The sequence below is a fragment of the Strongylocentrotus purpuratus genome, unplaced genomic scaffold (genome assembly GCF_000002235.5).
Source record: "Strongylocentrotus purpuratus isolate Spur 01 unplaced genomic scaffold, Spur_5.0 spur5_scaffold_21, whole genome shotgun sequence".
Classification (NCBI taxonomy): domain Eukaryota; kingdom Metazoa; phylum Echinodermata; class Echinoidea; order Camarodonta; family Strongylocentrotidae; genus Strongylocentrotus; species Strongylocentrotus purpuratus.
This window is the reverse complement of record NW_022145607.1, coordinates 477,559-493,589: the sequence shown is the minus strand read 5'-3', so window position 1 is coordinate 493,589 and position 16,031 is coordinate 477,559. Positions and strand designations below refer to the sequence as shown.

Below are 16,031 nucleotides of genomic sequence, written 5' to 3'. Positions count from 1 at the left end.
TTGGGATTTAGCTTACAATGACGCCGCGTAGATGACTAGAAACCTTGGTTGAAACTTCCCACATAAATCAATCACAATACGTTCGACTATGTAAGCAGAAAAATCACTAACCTTACTTCGGGCCTCAAGGCCGACCTCAATAACCCGTTTTCCGTACATATATAATCTAAAAAGCAATTTTAAAATTTGTAAAAGTTAAAAAGGATTCATTTAATGTCGTTTATTAGTATAAACTGTCTACTCTATCATGTCTAAGGAGGTAATGGCGTATGCTGATGTTGAAAGGCGGAGGTGGAACCTCACGAAGGAGGGTGTACAGGTGTAGGGGTAAAGCCTGCACCCCTATAGACCTCTTCCAAGTTATGCTCTTTTGTTTGTTTGTTTGTTTGTTTTATATACGGTATACAAAAGACATCATGCATTCAGTAAAACAATTACGAATAGAATTATGAGCTACAAAATAAAATAAACGGCTGGATAGCCCATATTTATTTCCACTCCTTTAATGAACAGTGGGAATCAACGCTTGGGGGGAGGGGGTGGGAGTCACTGTATAGGATCACTTCGTCAAAACCAAGTCTGAAAACAATCCGGTCGAATTCGAATTGTTCAAACGACTATTTTAGAACGGATTCCATGTAATTACAGTTAGAGTGAATTAAACTCCAAAGGAAGTGATAACATGACTCCTAAAAAGGCTGATTCCCTTTATCCTGTGTATAGGCCTTAAAGTGGAGGAGGGGCATACCGGCTACACCCAAAGATAATACGCAAATGCTATCTATCTAATAATAATAATACATAGGATTTATAAGGCGCCAAATCCACTTGAAAATCAAATGCTCAAGGCCCGGCTTCTGTGAGAGATGAAATACATGATAAATATATACACAAGTGCAATAGAAAAGATACGGACATGAAAGGTAATGGTAATCAATAGGCTAAATTAAACAGATTTACAAATTTGCAAATTGTGTCGTCAACAACATCCAATCAGATCTGTTCAGATGGCGAGACCGTCGGACTAAACTTGTAGCAGCGACTTCTTCTCTTTGCCCGTTCCTACCTCGAGCAGACTTTCTTTATCTTCACCTCCCTTCCGACGTCGACGACGACATCGAATACATATACACACGATCCAGCAGACGACCACGCTCATGATACCGAGTATGAGGAGGAGGAGGATTTTAAAGATGATAGGGAGGGGTCTCAGGGTGCCACATAACCTGTCAATCAATTCGATAAAGGCATTGTTGTTGTTGCTACCCATCCAGTCGCATTTGGGTGTCTGTAGATGAGAATGATAAAAAGAGCAGGAATGTAATGCTTTTGATGGTGAACAAAAGATATCATTTAAAAATAATAATTAAGGCTGTTACATTACATTAGAAATATGAATGAGAATTTAACTTTCAAGGAATGTAGACTCTATAAACACCATGTAATTTAGTCCAATCAAAATAGCTCATTTTAGTGGTAACCAAAACTAATTGCAAAAGAACTATTTATTCCACTGCAGTGTACTGTAAACAACATTCTAAAAGTTGAGGAAAATCTAAAATAATGCAATAAAGATATTTTCAAATTAATATAATGACTATTATATATAAAATGTGAAAATTAACACCTACTATGAAAAGAAATTCATATTTTTCATAATTTATCCGAATTAAAAAAAAAACTGCCACACATCTTAATATTAATAAACATGGTAGACACTTTTTGATGTCCAAATTGTGCACCCAATTTACGTATTAAGCAAAAAAGGCGTTCGTCATAAAAAAATTATAATTCATATTTCTCTATTAGTTTGCATCTAAGTTTCCAATTGACACAAATCAGGTGTGGAGAACGATGTTTTAAAGGGCAGTGTAAGATGGATACATCTCCAAATCAATGTAATGAAAATAATTGTTATAATGCACAAATAATCTTCATAAATATAGAAATTAAAATTCATATTTTCATCTTAATATGGTTGTAAATAACCAATGTGAACTAATCCAATGCTCAATCTAATATTTTCAAAGTCAGTGACCAAGGTGGATACAATCAATAACGATCCATTCAAGTCATATACTACTATTGATGTTGTCTATGGCTGTGCCCTACTGCTCCCTCCTGAAACATTTCAGGGACGCCCCTGTGTACTACATCGCTATTAAACAATATAAAAGAAATATATAAATTCAGGTTACATAGCCTACTGTTAAGTTCGTCAGTTTTTCTGCAACGCCTTCTTCATAACCGCTAGTAGAGGGAATGTCGCCATAGAAGTCGTTTTCTTTAGACGCCGAATCGTTGTCGTCACCTTTGTCGTTCACGACCCAGAACTGCGGAGGTAGTTCTGTCGGGGCCGATTCAATGGATGCCTTAACGAAACTGGTCGACGGTCGTGATACTCCGTCGCCTTCCAATACGTTAGCATACTGGGATGCGGTTGCTGTTGATGACTTGTTGCTTAGCAACGTAGTGCTCATATCAACATCTGTCTTATTTTGATAGTCACTCTGGCCTAACTCTAATGGCGTCGTATCAACTGTAAGAGGTCGTGGTGACGTCACCACCCCTGCTCTGTCTGTTTGGGATGTGTTCCTGTTTGAAACTGTATTAATGACCGATGTGGTGTTCATTGATAGCTGAGTCAAATTACTTTTTGCTTCAGTTCCCCCTATTTGAAACGCTAGTGTTACGTTTTCTTGTTCGACTGTTCTATTCCTGCCATCTGTGTCAACTATTTCATGTTCATTCGATTCGTTTTTAGGGTGGTCGTCTTGAAGAGATGACGAGTTGTCTCCGGCAGGTTGTTCCATGACACTGTTGATCTGTTCAGTGCTGTTCTGCTGTGGATCTTGCCCCTGTCCGTCGTTCTTCAGCTGATCCTGCAGACCTTGATGTTCTTGGTAATCTCGGAAGATGGCAAGGGCTTCTTTGAGAGACATATTTGGGTCTAGAAATGGGAGTGATTGTGACATCACTGTTTCCACATTGGAGGTCGACAACTGAGTTGCAGAGTCGATAGACCCGTCATCATTCTGGACGTTTATAGCTGGAGAAACTGTTTCTGATTGAGATAAAGCTGTAATACCATCGCCTTCGACGTCCAAAGAGCTGATGTCTGTAACGGTTACTTCTTCATAGACAACAGTAGTAGCGATTTCAAAGCCGTTATCACTCCCGTCATCGTTCACGGTTTGGTCGTCGATTGGTTTATCAGGGTTTGTCTGATTAGTCTCTGGTATGATGTCGGCGTCGGGTTCTTTCTGATCATGCATGACCTCCGAAAGCTTGGAGAAGATGTCGATCCACGCGTCAGGTGAGATTGTGTCGTTCTGAAATGGACAATGAACACGTCAATGATTGGGGGTTATCGTAGTTCTGTCCGCAATACGAAGGCTAGAACGATTTTTTTTATCTCGAACATAGTCATTCACCATTAAGGAATGGACCAGTTTCCTAATGATTGCATGTACTTGGGCAATATTATTCTAACTCTTGTCCCAAGTTTCTTTGCTTAATGCAAGCCAGAGAGTTAGGTTCGATACAAATCAATTATAGTAAATTGAATATTTCGTCACGATTGCTCTAAAAGCAAAGACTAGTCTAGCAAATAAAAAATGCAGTAATCCAAAGATTAACACAAAAGAAGAAAAAAAATCATTTCTGAAATTATCAGCTTCATGTACAATGCTGTATGTGGCATATTGAGAAATGACCCGCGCTATTTGATAACATGTCATGAAGTATTCATAAATACAAAATACACAAGTAAATGGTTTATTTGTTTCTGTGTATAATACGCATAGACGAACTGTTTGAGTAACGTCGGCCCAGTATAGTACATCGTTATATTTCCATTTTTGCGAGAGAAAAAAAATTGTGTCAGCTGTTGGAAATTGATTCGAGCTGATCGAACAGCGACACGGGTAAACACAAGAGACAGACAGTGTTAATGGTTCCTCTTTCTCTCTCTCCCTCTCTCCCCCCCCCCCCCCTCCTCCCTCTCTCTCTCTCTCTCTCCCTCTCTCTCTCTCTCTCTCCCCCTCTCTCTCTCTCTTTTTCTCTCTCTCTCCCTCTTTATCACTCTTTATCATTTTATTTACAATGAACACAAAATTTATCGATGGCCGTTTTCCTGATTTTTAAAAATATATACAGTAGTAACAATGCTAATTATCATTGCTTACTCTGGGGTTTTTTTCCAGATCATAATTCAAATCGATTTCCCTTTTACATAGCCGTTATGAAATATACCAATTAGCATTAAATTTAGGTAGAATAGAATTACTGTCAATACGTGTAATAATAACTGAAAGCGGCGAACATCTTCTACTTAGTCTATGGTATCAGGCTTATGTCAGTTGGCGTTAGTGGCATTTTGTTTAACGGTGTGTGTATTGGGTTTTTACAGACGTGTATCAATCAGATATGATTATTTTCGTCTGAGGACCGACCTTTAAACGTCACCATCCGAAAGACGTGACTCAGTTTCGAACCTGCGTCCTCGGCTGAATCAATTTGGCGCACGCCACAACGCCTAGCAATTAAAGAATCATTAATTTGCTTTTACTAAAAGACAGTGATTAATCAAGATCACCACATAGTGCTATAGTAGCCCTTTGTACTCGAATCTCTATTTTTTCTTTCCTTTTAAATTAATTTCTTTATACTTTTGTTGTATCAGTTGCCATGGTTGTATAAATTTGAAATAAAAAAGGAAAGGAAGAAAATTTAGCACCTGAGTATAAATTCGTGGAGTTACGTTCTATGAAAACGTTTGACCAAACCTTATGTGAAACATAATCGGGAAAGGGTATATTTCATCAGATAAAAACGTAAGTGACAAATTAATGAGTAGAAGATAACCAATCAAAATTTACCTTGATTCCTTCTGGGATTTTCACCTCGTCGCTCAGTTGAGCTGCTATGTCAGTGATGATACAAACATACAACAATCCAACGAGTAAGACTTTCATTGTTCCGTTTGATGAGGCGGAACCGCTCTATCAGAATGATGAAACTATTTTAGAAGTACCTGGTTTTATCGTGCAATTGCCCTATTTCAGGATCCTGCGATTATCGAAATCTTCTCCTACACAAAATGGTAACGATGAAGATGATGAGCAGTCTCGACGGAAAGCGATGAATTAACAATTACGTTCCTTGCGACGATTAAGGTGTTTCGTCAACCCAAAGAGAAACAAAGCTCCGATCAAAGAACATGTTAATATGATAATAATAGTCGTTACCGGCATGTTACAAGCTGTAAACAATGGATCAGATGATGTATTCTATACACAGTCTGTATATAGGCAGCTCACCATCAGTTACTAATTAGGTAAATATAGCATACGTTAGAGAGTGATAATTGTGCGTGGCAGTATATATTAACAAATCACGACCTTATCATGGTATACTCCGTATTTAAAGAGGTGTGAATATTGAAGCCTTCAAAATGAGATGTAAAGCGGTGTTACCGAGGCTTGTCGGAAACATCTGGTGTAGCGCAGGGGCAGATTCAGCCGGCGGCAGGGGATGGGGCCTGAAAGGGGGCATAATTCGTAAGAAAATATTTAGCGCCGAATCACTGGCAGCCAGCCGGTGTGACCGCGCCGTTTGTCCTACCAGTTTCGTTTGTCCGTCGGACATAATATGCGGGTTTTCTGCTCGCACGGATCGTCCGTGACTCGCACGGATCGTCCGAGGGACGATCCGTGCGGTTTGCTATCCGCACATTTTGTCCCCCCATTGTTTTACGTGTATATTTGATAAAAGGAAGCAACTCGGCAAATCAATGTATTTAGACTCATTGTAAATGATGTGGTTGACATTTTTTCTAGAAATTACATAATAATAACTCTACAATTTTTTTAAAGCAAATGGGCCAGTCCTTTTGAAAGGAGATGTGAATATTTTCTTTAAAACCTTTATTTTATGAAGGCATACTCGTGATATCGGCCCCACAACTGTTGTAATCGATTATACTTTTGTACGTGGCTTCGTACATCAACCAACTCACTACTAGTATATACTCGTGATACAGGCCCAGCTCCAAGTAATTGTATTGGGGGCGTTTCGAGGTTTAATGAAGGAGTTAAATGGGAAATAAAAGTGATTACAAATGGGGTTGAAAGTGAGTGGGGGAGGCTAGAGATAAGGTAGAGCGTAGCACAAATTGGCGGATGCTCAGGGGGTAGGGGCATTTAATTACGGTCAGATGAGCATATTTTAATACCTTATTCATAACACTGCACTGTTAGAACGGTGTTTAAAATATCACTGTTTAAAAGAATGTTGTTTAAAAAAGTAAACAACGTTGTTCAAAATCGAAAAATCAGTGCTCGATTGACTTAAACAACTATGTATTAAAAGACAAAAATATTTAATTAAACAGAGTTGTTTAAAAAGTCCCGGGGGCGTCGTTGATATTTTCTCGATACGCGATTGCAATTTGCGCACACACATGCGATATGCACAAAGTACGTATATAATACATGGCGGAACAAGGGCAAGGCGATGACTTGGTTCTTCTCGGCTTCGAGTTTAGGTGAAGTTATAGAGAAGTTATAGAGACAAATAATAATGTTGTCTGTCACTGCCATGAATATGATGAACAAATGTTGAAGTAAATTGGCAACAAGCTCTGCATGTTACAGTGTATAAATCGTTGTGATTATTGCAGGAGTGGTTCCAGTAGGTCATTTCACAAATTCAAACAACCAGATAATAACCATTAAACAGTTCTGTTTAAAATTTAAGCAACTCCTTTTAAACAACCCAGTTGTGCAGTAATATTGAATAAACAACAGTTGCTTAATAATTTAAACATTATTGTTTAACATTTACACAACTTGCTTTAAACAACCGAGTTGTGCAATGTTATTACTAAACAACTGTTGTTTAAAAGGTTTCCTAATTTTTAAACAACTAAGTGTTCAAAATGTAAACAACCTTAATTTGTTTAATTTTTAAACAACGTTGAGCGATTCACCGGTTAACTCGGGGATGTTTAAAATTTTAAACAACTTGTTTAATTTATTTCTAACAGTGTGGCAGGTCACTAATTGGCGTATGGTCCAAGGGGCGGAGTCCCCGGAAGCGCAGGGGTTTTAGGCTTTAAAATTAAGGTCAGATTAGCATCCAGGGGCCAGCCTTAGGTCCCAAGGTGGGGTCCAGGGGGCAAAGCCCCCGGAAGCACAGGGGTATGGGCATTTAATTACGGTCACATGAGCATACTTTCTTTTCTATTTCTTTTTATTTAATTCTCTTTAATATACTTTTTCAAAAGTGTGTGTTGGCGGGGGGGGGGGGGGCCCAAGCCAGCCGAAGTAGGCCTCTAAATAGTAAATAAGCACATTTCTTGCCTGACTGTAAATTTTGAAATTTGTTATTCTCCCACAAACGCATAAAAAGTAAAATTTACTAAAAAGTGTGGAAAACCCCGGAAAATTAGACCGTTTCAGCAGCATCTGTAAATCACTGGCATCAAATTAGAACAAAAAATTCACTTTTAAAGTTTATTTTGGTGGGGGGGGGGGGGGTAGCAACTGGCTGATTACTTAGACCTATGGTGTCGAGGGGCTCTTTCTTTATTTTTGTTCGGTAATAAATAAGGTTAGTTTATGTGGGTGTCACTCAGGCGCGGACATACGGGGGGCGACGGACCCGCCCCCCCCCCCCCCTCTTTGAAAAAAAAAATGAAAGGAAAGAAAAAGAAAGGAAAGGAAAAAGAAAAGAAAGAAGGGCTAAAAACACGAGTTAGAAGTGGACCGATCAAGGCGCTCACTTATCCGTATCAGGGGAAAATACACGGGGGCTCGGGGTGAATCAGCCCCCGAAATGCCAAAAAGAGCCCCCGAAAGTCATACAAGTAGCCCCCGAAATTTTTAAAGTATTTTTTCCCTGATCCGTATATAGGACAAGGCCCTGGGGCAGCTAGCCATACTCCGATATTTGGGTCGTTTTCCGATCAGAACTAGCCCTAACTATCATTCCAGGATTTTGTTTCAGAACCTGAGACAAAGTCACCCAATCCCTTTAAGTTTCAAAAAGTAGACTTCATTGACCTGTACATAGGCTTAGGAACCGGGGGGTGCTTGGGGGCACAGCCCCCCCCCCCAAAAAAATATATATTGGGGGGCTCAGATATCATTGAGCCCCCCCCCCCCCACAATATTTCGGCCGGGCTCGGTTATTATGAGCCCCCCCCCCCCCCCCCTCCCCAATATTTTGTTCGTGCTGATGAGTTGAGGGAAGTGTATGCCGGAGATATTGACTTTGTAGCATTAACTCGGCAGCTAACAAACCTCCAAGACGTGTATGACGATGAGAGCCTGTTTCAAATCGAGCAAAGCTAGGTTCCATGCAATCGAAACCGGGCTGACAAGATTAAACTTTAACAAAGCAGAAACACGAAGTTGAAAACCATCCAGAGACTCCCAATAAATTGCGTTACTTATTAATTAATTATTTCATTACAAATCTTTATTCTCATTTTTCTAATAAAGACTATAACTGATTTTCTTATAAATTTGAAGATATTTATGGCGTATATATTCAATATGAATGAACGCCACAAAACATTTACCAACAACAACAACAACGATGAGAGGAAACCTATCAAATACATTAAAACAATCTGTGAGATTTTCAACAACAGTCCAATCTATAAGAGATCATTCTCAGAGGTACACATTCTTCTTCTCATTTACCTTACCATCCCGGTTACAACGGCAACTTGCGAGAGAACATTCTCTGTCTTGAAAGGGATCAAAACTTATCTGATAAGTACAATGACCCAAAGAAAGCTCAACCAAAGCTTAATATTACTCATATATAAATCTCGTACAGATAAACTGGACTTGAAAAATATTGCCCAAAACTTTGTTTCCAGGAACACAAGAAGACAAAACTTCTTTGGCACATTTGTCTGAGGCTGCATGTGCACCTCAAAAGAAGAAAAGTCTGAAATTTTTCGCCGCGATGACATAGACGAGGAACAAAGTATTTATTTACAGGTGCAAATTAAAGAAGTATATTTTTTGGGTGGTGCCACATTTCAGTTTTTAAATATGTCCGTTTATAGGCATTACAATAAAAGTTTTGTTTTTCACGTTCCTGGGGTATTATTTTTTCCAAAGGTGTTAAATGTGTGTTATTTTAACACCTAGTACTTTGTCTTACTTAATAAAAATAAACTGAATATCTTACAATTTAACGATTTCTTCAAGTAGGCCTACTTTTATTAATTTCTTCAACTGCTTAAAATTAAGGCTACAAATGCTTTGTTACTGTAGAGCTGTAGTGTGAACAGGCTACTTAGTAATTCACATTTATAGATTGGTGCACATCATTATGCTTGATCATCCTCTCCTATCTGTTTGTTGTCATTCCTCTGTTAGTCATCCTTTATTTGCTACCTATGATATTTGAATATTCATTATTTCCTTTTATTATATAAATGAACATGTAAATACCTATTTATGCAAAATAAACCCTGGAGGTTTAAAGTTGTAAAGCCCAGGGCAGTTCAACACACGCAATCATGAAATAAGGGTGTCTTTATCGAAGTGTCTCTGTAAGTTTAGAACCACGCCTACCCGCTCAGGCCACCCTACATTCAGGGGCGTCGCTAAAGGGGGGGGGGGGGGGTGGTGTGAGGTTGAAGCCGGTGGGATTTTTTTTATGTCGGTCGGCCAGCAATTTTTTCCCCTTCGAACTGTGACTTTTTATCGGACAAAGAAACATTTTTGAAAATTCACACAATGATTTAGAGTCGGTACAATGAATCGTCTTCTTTTTCTAATAATTTAATGAAACGTCGAAGCTCCTGCGCTTCGCGCGAGAGGGGGAAAACTGAATTCAGACACTTAGGGTTAAGAGTATAGAGAACGGTATACAACAAATCGTCTTCTTTCTATAATAATTTAATGAAACGTCTAAGCTTTCGCGCTTCGCGTGGGACGGGGAAACTGAATTCAGACAAGGATTAAGAGTCGAGAACGGTACAACAAATCGTCTTCTTTTCATAATAATTTAATGAAACGTCTAAGCTACCGCGCTTCGCGCGGGAGGCCTTTCACCCACCCCTACCCCACCTAGGGAGCGTTTCGCGTGCTCTTTAAGTGATTCGCTTGCCCAATACCGCCCCTCCCTTAAATAAGATCCTACCTACGCGCCTGCATTAAAATATAATAGCTAGGATGCTTACTAAGTTGACGAAATAATTTGTATATTTATGTCGTCGACGAAAATGACCATTTGCGCATAACAATTTAGCCTTTGGCCTCGGGTTAATAGTGTTACATTTGTAGATATTGGGACATTTAATTTTGTCGGTAATTGGTGGCTTGTTTTGTCGGTAATCGTTGGCCTCTATACCACCCCCCCCCCCCCCACTGAAAAAGGTCTAGCGACGCCCCTGACGACACATCAGGCCTATACTTGCGTTTTGTGAGAGGCTCAAGTATCCGGGCCAGCTATTTATAGTTGAGTAATTTTTGAAGAAAAACAAAACGAGTACTCGCTCTCCAATCGTATTGGTTATTTGGGAATTTCGAATGTCATCAAATATGTTTTTTCCTTTTAACACAATGATTGTTTTGCGACTCAATTCAGGCCTGACTAGATATAATTTTTTTCGTTAGGCAACAGACAAGTAATTTAGTCATATACCTGATTAACATTTGAAGATTTCCTACACTAATGCCTGGCCGTGCGTAACCCATATTTGAACACTAAGTTGCACCTGAAATCGCAACATGTGCATTACAAGCTCAAAATGCTTTCTTTCATACAAATACACCAACAAAAAATCCCAAAAGCTTGAATGCATACTATTTCACAAGATGTAATTAAACAATATGAATGATATTAATGATACACTTACATGTACATGCAAATGCATGATCATTTTTGCGCTTCTTGCTCCCAGCAAGATAGTTTCCTTCTACATTTAATTTTGTTGCTGTTGTGAGTTTATATTCATATTTTTGTTATCAAACAGGAATAAATAAATGTTATAAATACATTTGTACAATGATAGTTGTACAATGATGATAGAAGAACCAATGAAAATCGCAACTGATCTTCCTTAATTCCTTTTCTTTTCTTCCTCTTTGTTTTCTGTTCCTTTCTCTCCTCTTTCCCTTTCACCTCCCTTCTCCTTCTCTCTCTCTCTCTCTCTCTCTCTCTCTCTCTCTCTCTCTCTCTTGCTGAGGGGGGGGGGGGGGAGGGGTACAAATCGGGACAAATTGCAACTGATCTCCCCTACCTTTCTTCTTCCTCTCCCCCCCCCCCCCCTTTCCCTTCCCTTACTTCGCTCTCTCTCTCTCTCTCTCATTTAAGTTTGCTGAGGGAGGCAGGGGCCTTTCGCCCCCTCCCCCCGATCCACACGATGTTAGTGGGATTAATCGCAACTGATCTCTGCCTCTTTTCACCCTTTTCTTTTCTTCTTCCTCTTTTGTGTTCCATTTTGGCTCTCCTCTTTCCCTTTCCATTCTTTCTCTCTTTTTTTTTGGCGGGGAGGGGGTGGGGGTGGGGGTGGTCGGGGAGGGGGGGGCAGAGGGAAAGGCCTTTCTCCGCGATCCACATCTTGTTTGCAGGAAAATTGCAACTGATATCCCTTCTTTTCTTTTCTTCTTTTGTTTCTTTCCCTTTCCTTCCTTCTCTCTTGTTTTGCGGGGGGGGGAGGCAACAGCATGGGCGGCAAGGCCCTGTCGGACCCCTTTTTCTTTTTTTCTTCCTTTCCTCTTCTCTCTTCTTTCCCTTTCCCTTATTTTCCTTCCTTCTCTCTCTCTCTCTCTTTTTGTTTGCTGAGGGGCCAGGGGAGGGCAGGCGAAGGCCTTTCGCCCCCGATCCACACCGCGTTGGTGGGAAAAATCACAATTGATCTCCGTACCTTTCTTTTTTCCCCTTCCCCTTCTCTTCTTTTCTCTCTCTTTTAAGTTTGCTGTAGAAGGGGGGGGGGGGGACAAGGGCCATTTGCCCCCCCCCCAATCCCCAACTTGTTGGCGGGTAAACTGCAACTGATATCTTCCTTCTTTTCTTTTCTTCCCTTTATCTCGTCTTTTCCCTTTTTTCTTTCCCTTCTCTTCCTTCTCTCTTTCTTTTTGCTGGGGGGGGGGGGCAACAGCCTGGGAGGCAAAGCCCTTTCGCCCCCCCCCCGATCTTCTTCTTTCCCCTTTTTCTTCTTCTTCTTCCTTTCCCTTTGTCTCTTCTTTCCCTTTCCCTTATTTTCCTTCCTTCTCTCTCTCTCTCTCTCTCTTTTGCTGAGGGGGGGGGGGGGGGGTGGCGAAGGCCTTTCGCCCCCGATCTCCTTTGTTCCCCCCTTTTCTTTTCTTCTTCCTCTTCTTCCTTTCCCTTACTTTCCGCTTTACCTTCTCCCTCTCTCTCTCTTCATTTTTTGTTGGCGGTTGGGGGTCAAGGCACCCCCCCCCCCCTTGATCCGCGCCGGGAAGACCTGTAGTGTCATCCCTAGCTAGCTGGCAAAGCTGAATATGGGTTATCCAGTCGTTTCATATATTTATACTTGTATTGAATATGTATACGTGTGGACTAGAGTACGGACATTCGGTGCGGCAGGCGGACTATTGGTGCGAGACCTCTTCCGCACAGATTGTCCGTCGGACATTTGAGGCGCGCACGGAATGTCCGACACGGACATTCTGCGCGGATAAAATCCGCACCGATCGTCCGCTCTCGATCGATCTCTAATAGGCGGACGATCGGTGCGGGTAACATTCTACGCGGTCACACCGGCAAATTTTCTTTTCTTACGAACTGTGACTTTTTATCGGACAAAGAAACATTTTTGAGAATTCAGACAATGAAACGTCAAAGCTTCCACGCTTCGGGCGGGAGGGGGTAAACTGAATACAGACGAGGATTAAGAAACGAAAACAGTACAACAAATCGTCTTCTTCCTCTAATAATTTAATGAAACGTCACTGCTTCCGCGCTTCGCGCGGGAGGGGAAAAACTAAATTCAGACGAAGATTAAGAGTAGAGAACGGTGCAACGAATCGTCTCTTTTCTCTCTAATAATTTAATGAAACGTAAAAGCTGCTTCGCGCGGGAGGGGAGAAACTGATTTTAGACAAGGATTGAGAGCAATAATTTAATGAAACGTCAAAGCTTTTGCGCATCGCACGAGAGGGGGAAACTTAATTCAGACAAGGATTAAGAGTAGAGAACGGTACAAGAAATCGTCTTCTTTCTCTTATAATTAAATGAAAGTCATAGCTTCTGCGCTTTGCGCGGAATTTAACGTCATATTACTCCAGGAAGTGCCTGAAAATGCGCCTAATGTGGTTTTCCCAGACCCACCCCTGCTTGGTCGCTCCGCCGTTTTACATATATTTCACCCCAAGCGATTTTGTGCCCCCCCCCCCCCCCCCGTTAGAAATTCCTGGATCCGCCAACTGAGTTTGTACTATGAATTTGAAATAAATTTTATTTCAACAAAATGAAATGATAGAGGTCGTGTGAATTTCAAGGAGAAATTACCATTTCTATCGTTCGTGACGGCCATCTTGATTTTCATTTTTTTTTTAAACTCTAGAACGTGAGGGGGTTCCACCCCTGGACCCCCCCCCCCAAAAAAAAAAAATGGGAAGCTCTGCCTGGCAACCCATCAGGGCTCCTAATGCGGGCCCCTAGACCACATCCGTTAAGATAGATTTAGTAATTCCCAAGACAACCTTTGTTCCATAAAATTATCCTTGAGAGAGAGTGTATGTGAAAGAGATTTGATGTCCAACAAATTATTCCCTAGGGGGTATGGGCGGGATTTAGGGGGGATCGTCGCCCCACCGGAAAATTTGAAAAGCGCCCTAAAAATGTATAGCAAATACTGACTAAAGACTTTAACACACTTTTAGGCTCTGGAGGGCCTAAGAGTGCAGCGTTTAGACTAATACAAATGCGAAAAAACTTTTTGCTCGGTTGCTACGCTCCCTCGCATAATATCTTCCTAAATGTACAAGTAAATATTGTAGGAAATCTGTATTCCGTTGGTATCACTGTGATCTAACGGAATACAGATTTTCTCAGCCAGGAATTAACAACATAAAGGCTACATCGACTAAGCAATACAAATAATTATTTTTAAAAAATCTGACTGGGCATGCCGTTCACCTACAGTTCAAGGGGCAGGGCCCGGTAAGTTCTTTATTTACAGCCAGTGATTAACAACACTATCATCGACTAAGCTATACAAATAATTAAAAAAATATAAATCTGAGTGGGCGTGCCTTTCACTAGGGCCCGGTAGGTTAATCATTCACAGGTCACCATCTCCTAGCCTAAAAATAGCCAGGAATTAACAACACTAACATCGACTAAGCAATACAAATTTAAAACAAATTAGAAATCTGACTGGGCGTGCCGTTCACCTACAATTTAAGGGGCAGGGCCCGGTAGGTTCATCATTCACTGATCACCATCTTCCAGCCAGGAATTAACAACACTAACATCGACTAAGCAATACAAATAAAAACAAATTTAAATTACAATTCAATACAAATTTTTTAAAAAATAGAAATCTGACTGGGCGTTCCGTTCACCTACAATTTAAGGGGCAGGGCCCGGTAGGTTCATCATTCACAGGTGACCGTCTCCCAGCCAGGGATTGACGACATTAACATCGATTATATGCTCTTCCTGATCGTTACTTTTAAAAACGTTCCACTGCCACGGGGCCTGCATTTAATATGTAAGAGTGGTGGTACAGATTTTTCTGCCCCCAAACTCTTTTGCTCATTACGCCACTGCCTCTGAAAGGCGAGCCCAATGTAACGTTTGCCCCCCCCCCCCCCCCCCACCTCCCAATCCCAAAGTGCTTCCGGCGCGCCTGGGTAGGCTAATCTACTCATCTGCTATAAAAGAAGCATATTTGAACCTATTATACCTTAAACCCCATGACCTTTGAACTTCACAGAATGGCAAGGTAACCAATGAAGGTGTGTTCGACGGCAACAGCATTAACATTGCCAAATCTCATTCACATTAAAACATTAAGAGACACAATAACCGTTAATGCTATGAAAAGATGTTTTTATAATTCATCATCATCCCCAAAACAATGGATTCCTCAGAGCCTCAGAGCCCCCAATTTAAAGCGGCTGAAAGCAATTTTTTCTCAAATTTCATCTAAAACTCGCTCTCTACGCTCGCTCGAATTTAAAGTTTTTTTTTTATTAAGGAACGTATTAAAGCGCTTCCATTCATTCATTATGCAATGTTCATAATTATGAACGACATTCACCCGTTCTACTTTTTCAACCTTGCACAATACACAATAGCTGGTTGTCTATCAATAGATGCTCTGACTTTGGCTTAGTTATGAACAGGGAATTCACCCATCTTCTCTTCTCGTCGTCACATGGTTAGCGAATTGTATTACCATGGCTACATGCTCCGATGGTTAACAACCATAGAATAGTTCTTCCAAACTATGGACGAGACTGGTGACGATGCACATTATGAGAAGAGTGTCGTTAAATGATATAGACCAAGAATGAATATATACGAGTTCAGTCTCACAGCTTAGAAACGATTAACATGTTTAAACGCCAAGTATGTGAAAGTCTTTGAAATCATGATAATAGATTTAATTGTATGAATAGGGACAATGGAGCGATCAAGATACTGCTGGACCCCCGAATTCGCGCGTTTTCTTCAGTTCCCTTTTCGCTTCGTATTTGGTAAGTACATATATTATTATCTTCTCTACTTTTTCTAATAGCATAATATTATGCACGTGTGTATGCTATCACAGTACTGGTGTTATGTAGGAGAGATATATTATTAATCGAGAACTTATTTTATCATAAAATACTGTCAGGTTGTTGCTAGGTTGCTGGTATAAAGACGAACTTTTATTTTAACATTATGCATGTATGTTTGTATTTGATCAAAATATGATCTTGTAATGATGTTCTCTATTGTGATATATTATGTTAACAAAACTGCTTATCGCCATATTGCCAATATGCTTGTGTATGAACTTTGATTTAGATTATTTCAACCAA

General features: G+C 40.4%; 1 protein-coding gene across 1 annotated transcript; it reads right to left on the bottom strand.

The window, feature by feature from the left end:
• Positions 1-852: 852 nt before the first annotated feature.
• Positions 853-5,542, bottom strand: LOC105437442. The gene is made up of 3 exons (XM_011664034.2): positions 4,881-5,542; positions 2,208-3,332; positions 853-1,288 (listed from the first exon to the last, which is right to left on the bottom strand). The coding sequence occupies exons 1-3, from the start codon at positions 4,974-4,976 to the stop codon at positions 1,025-1,027; spliced, it is 1,485 nt and encodes a 494-aa protein (XP_011662336.2). The 5' UTR covers positions 4,977-5,542; the 3' UTR covers positions 853-1,024.
• Positions 5,543-16,031: the final 10,489 nt, after the last annotated feature.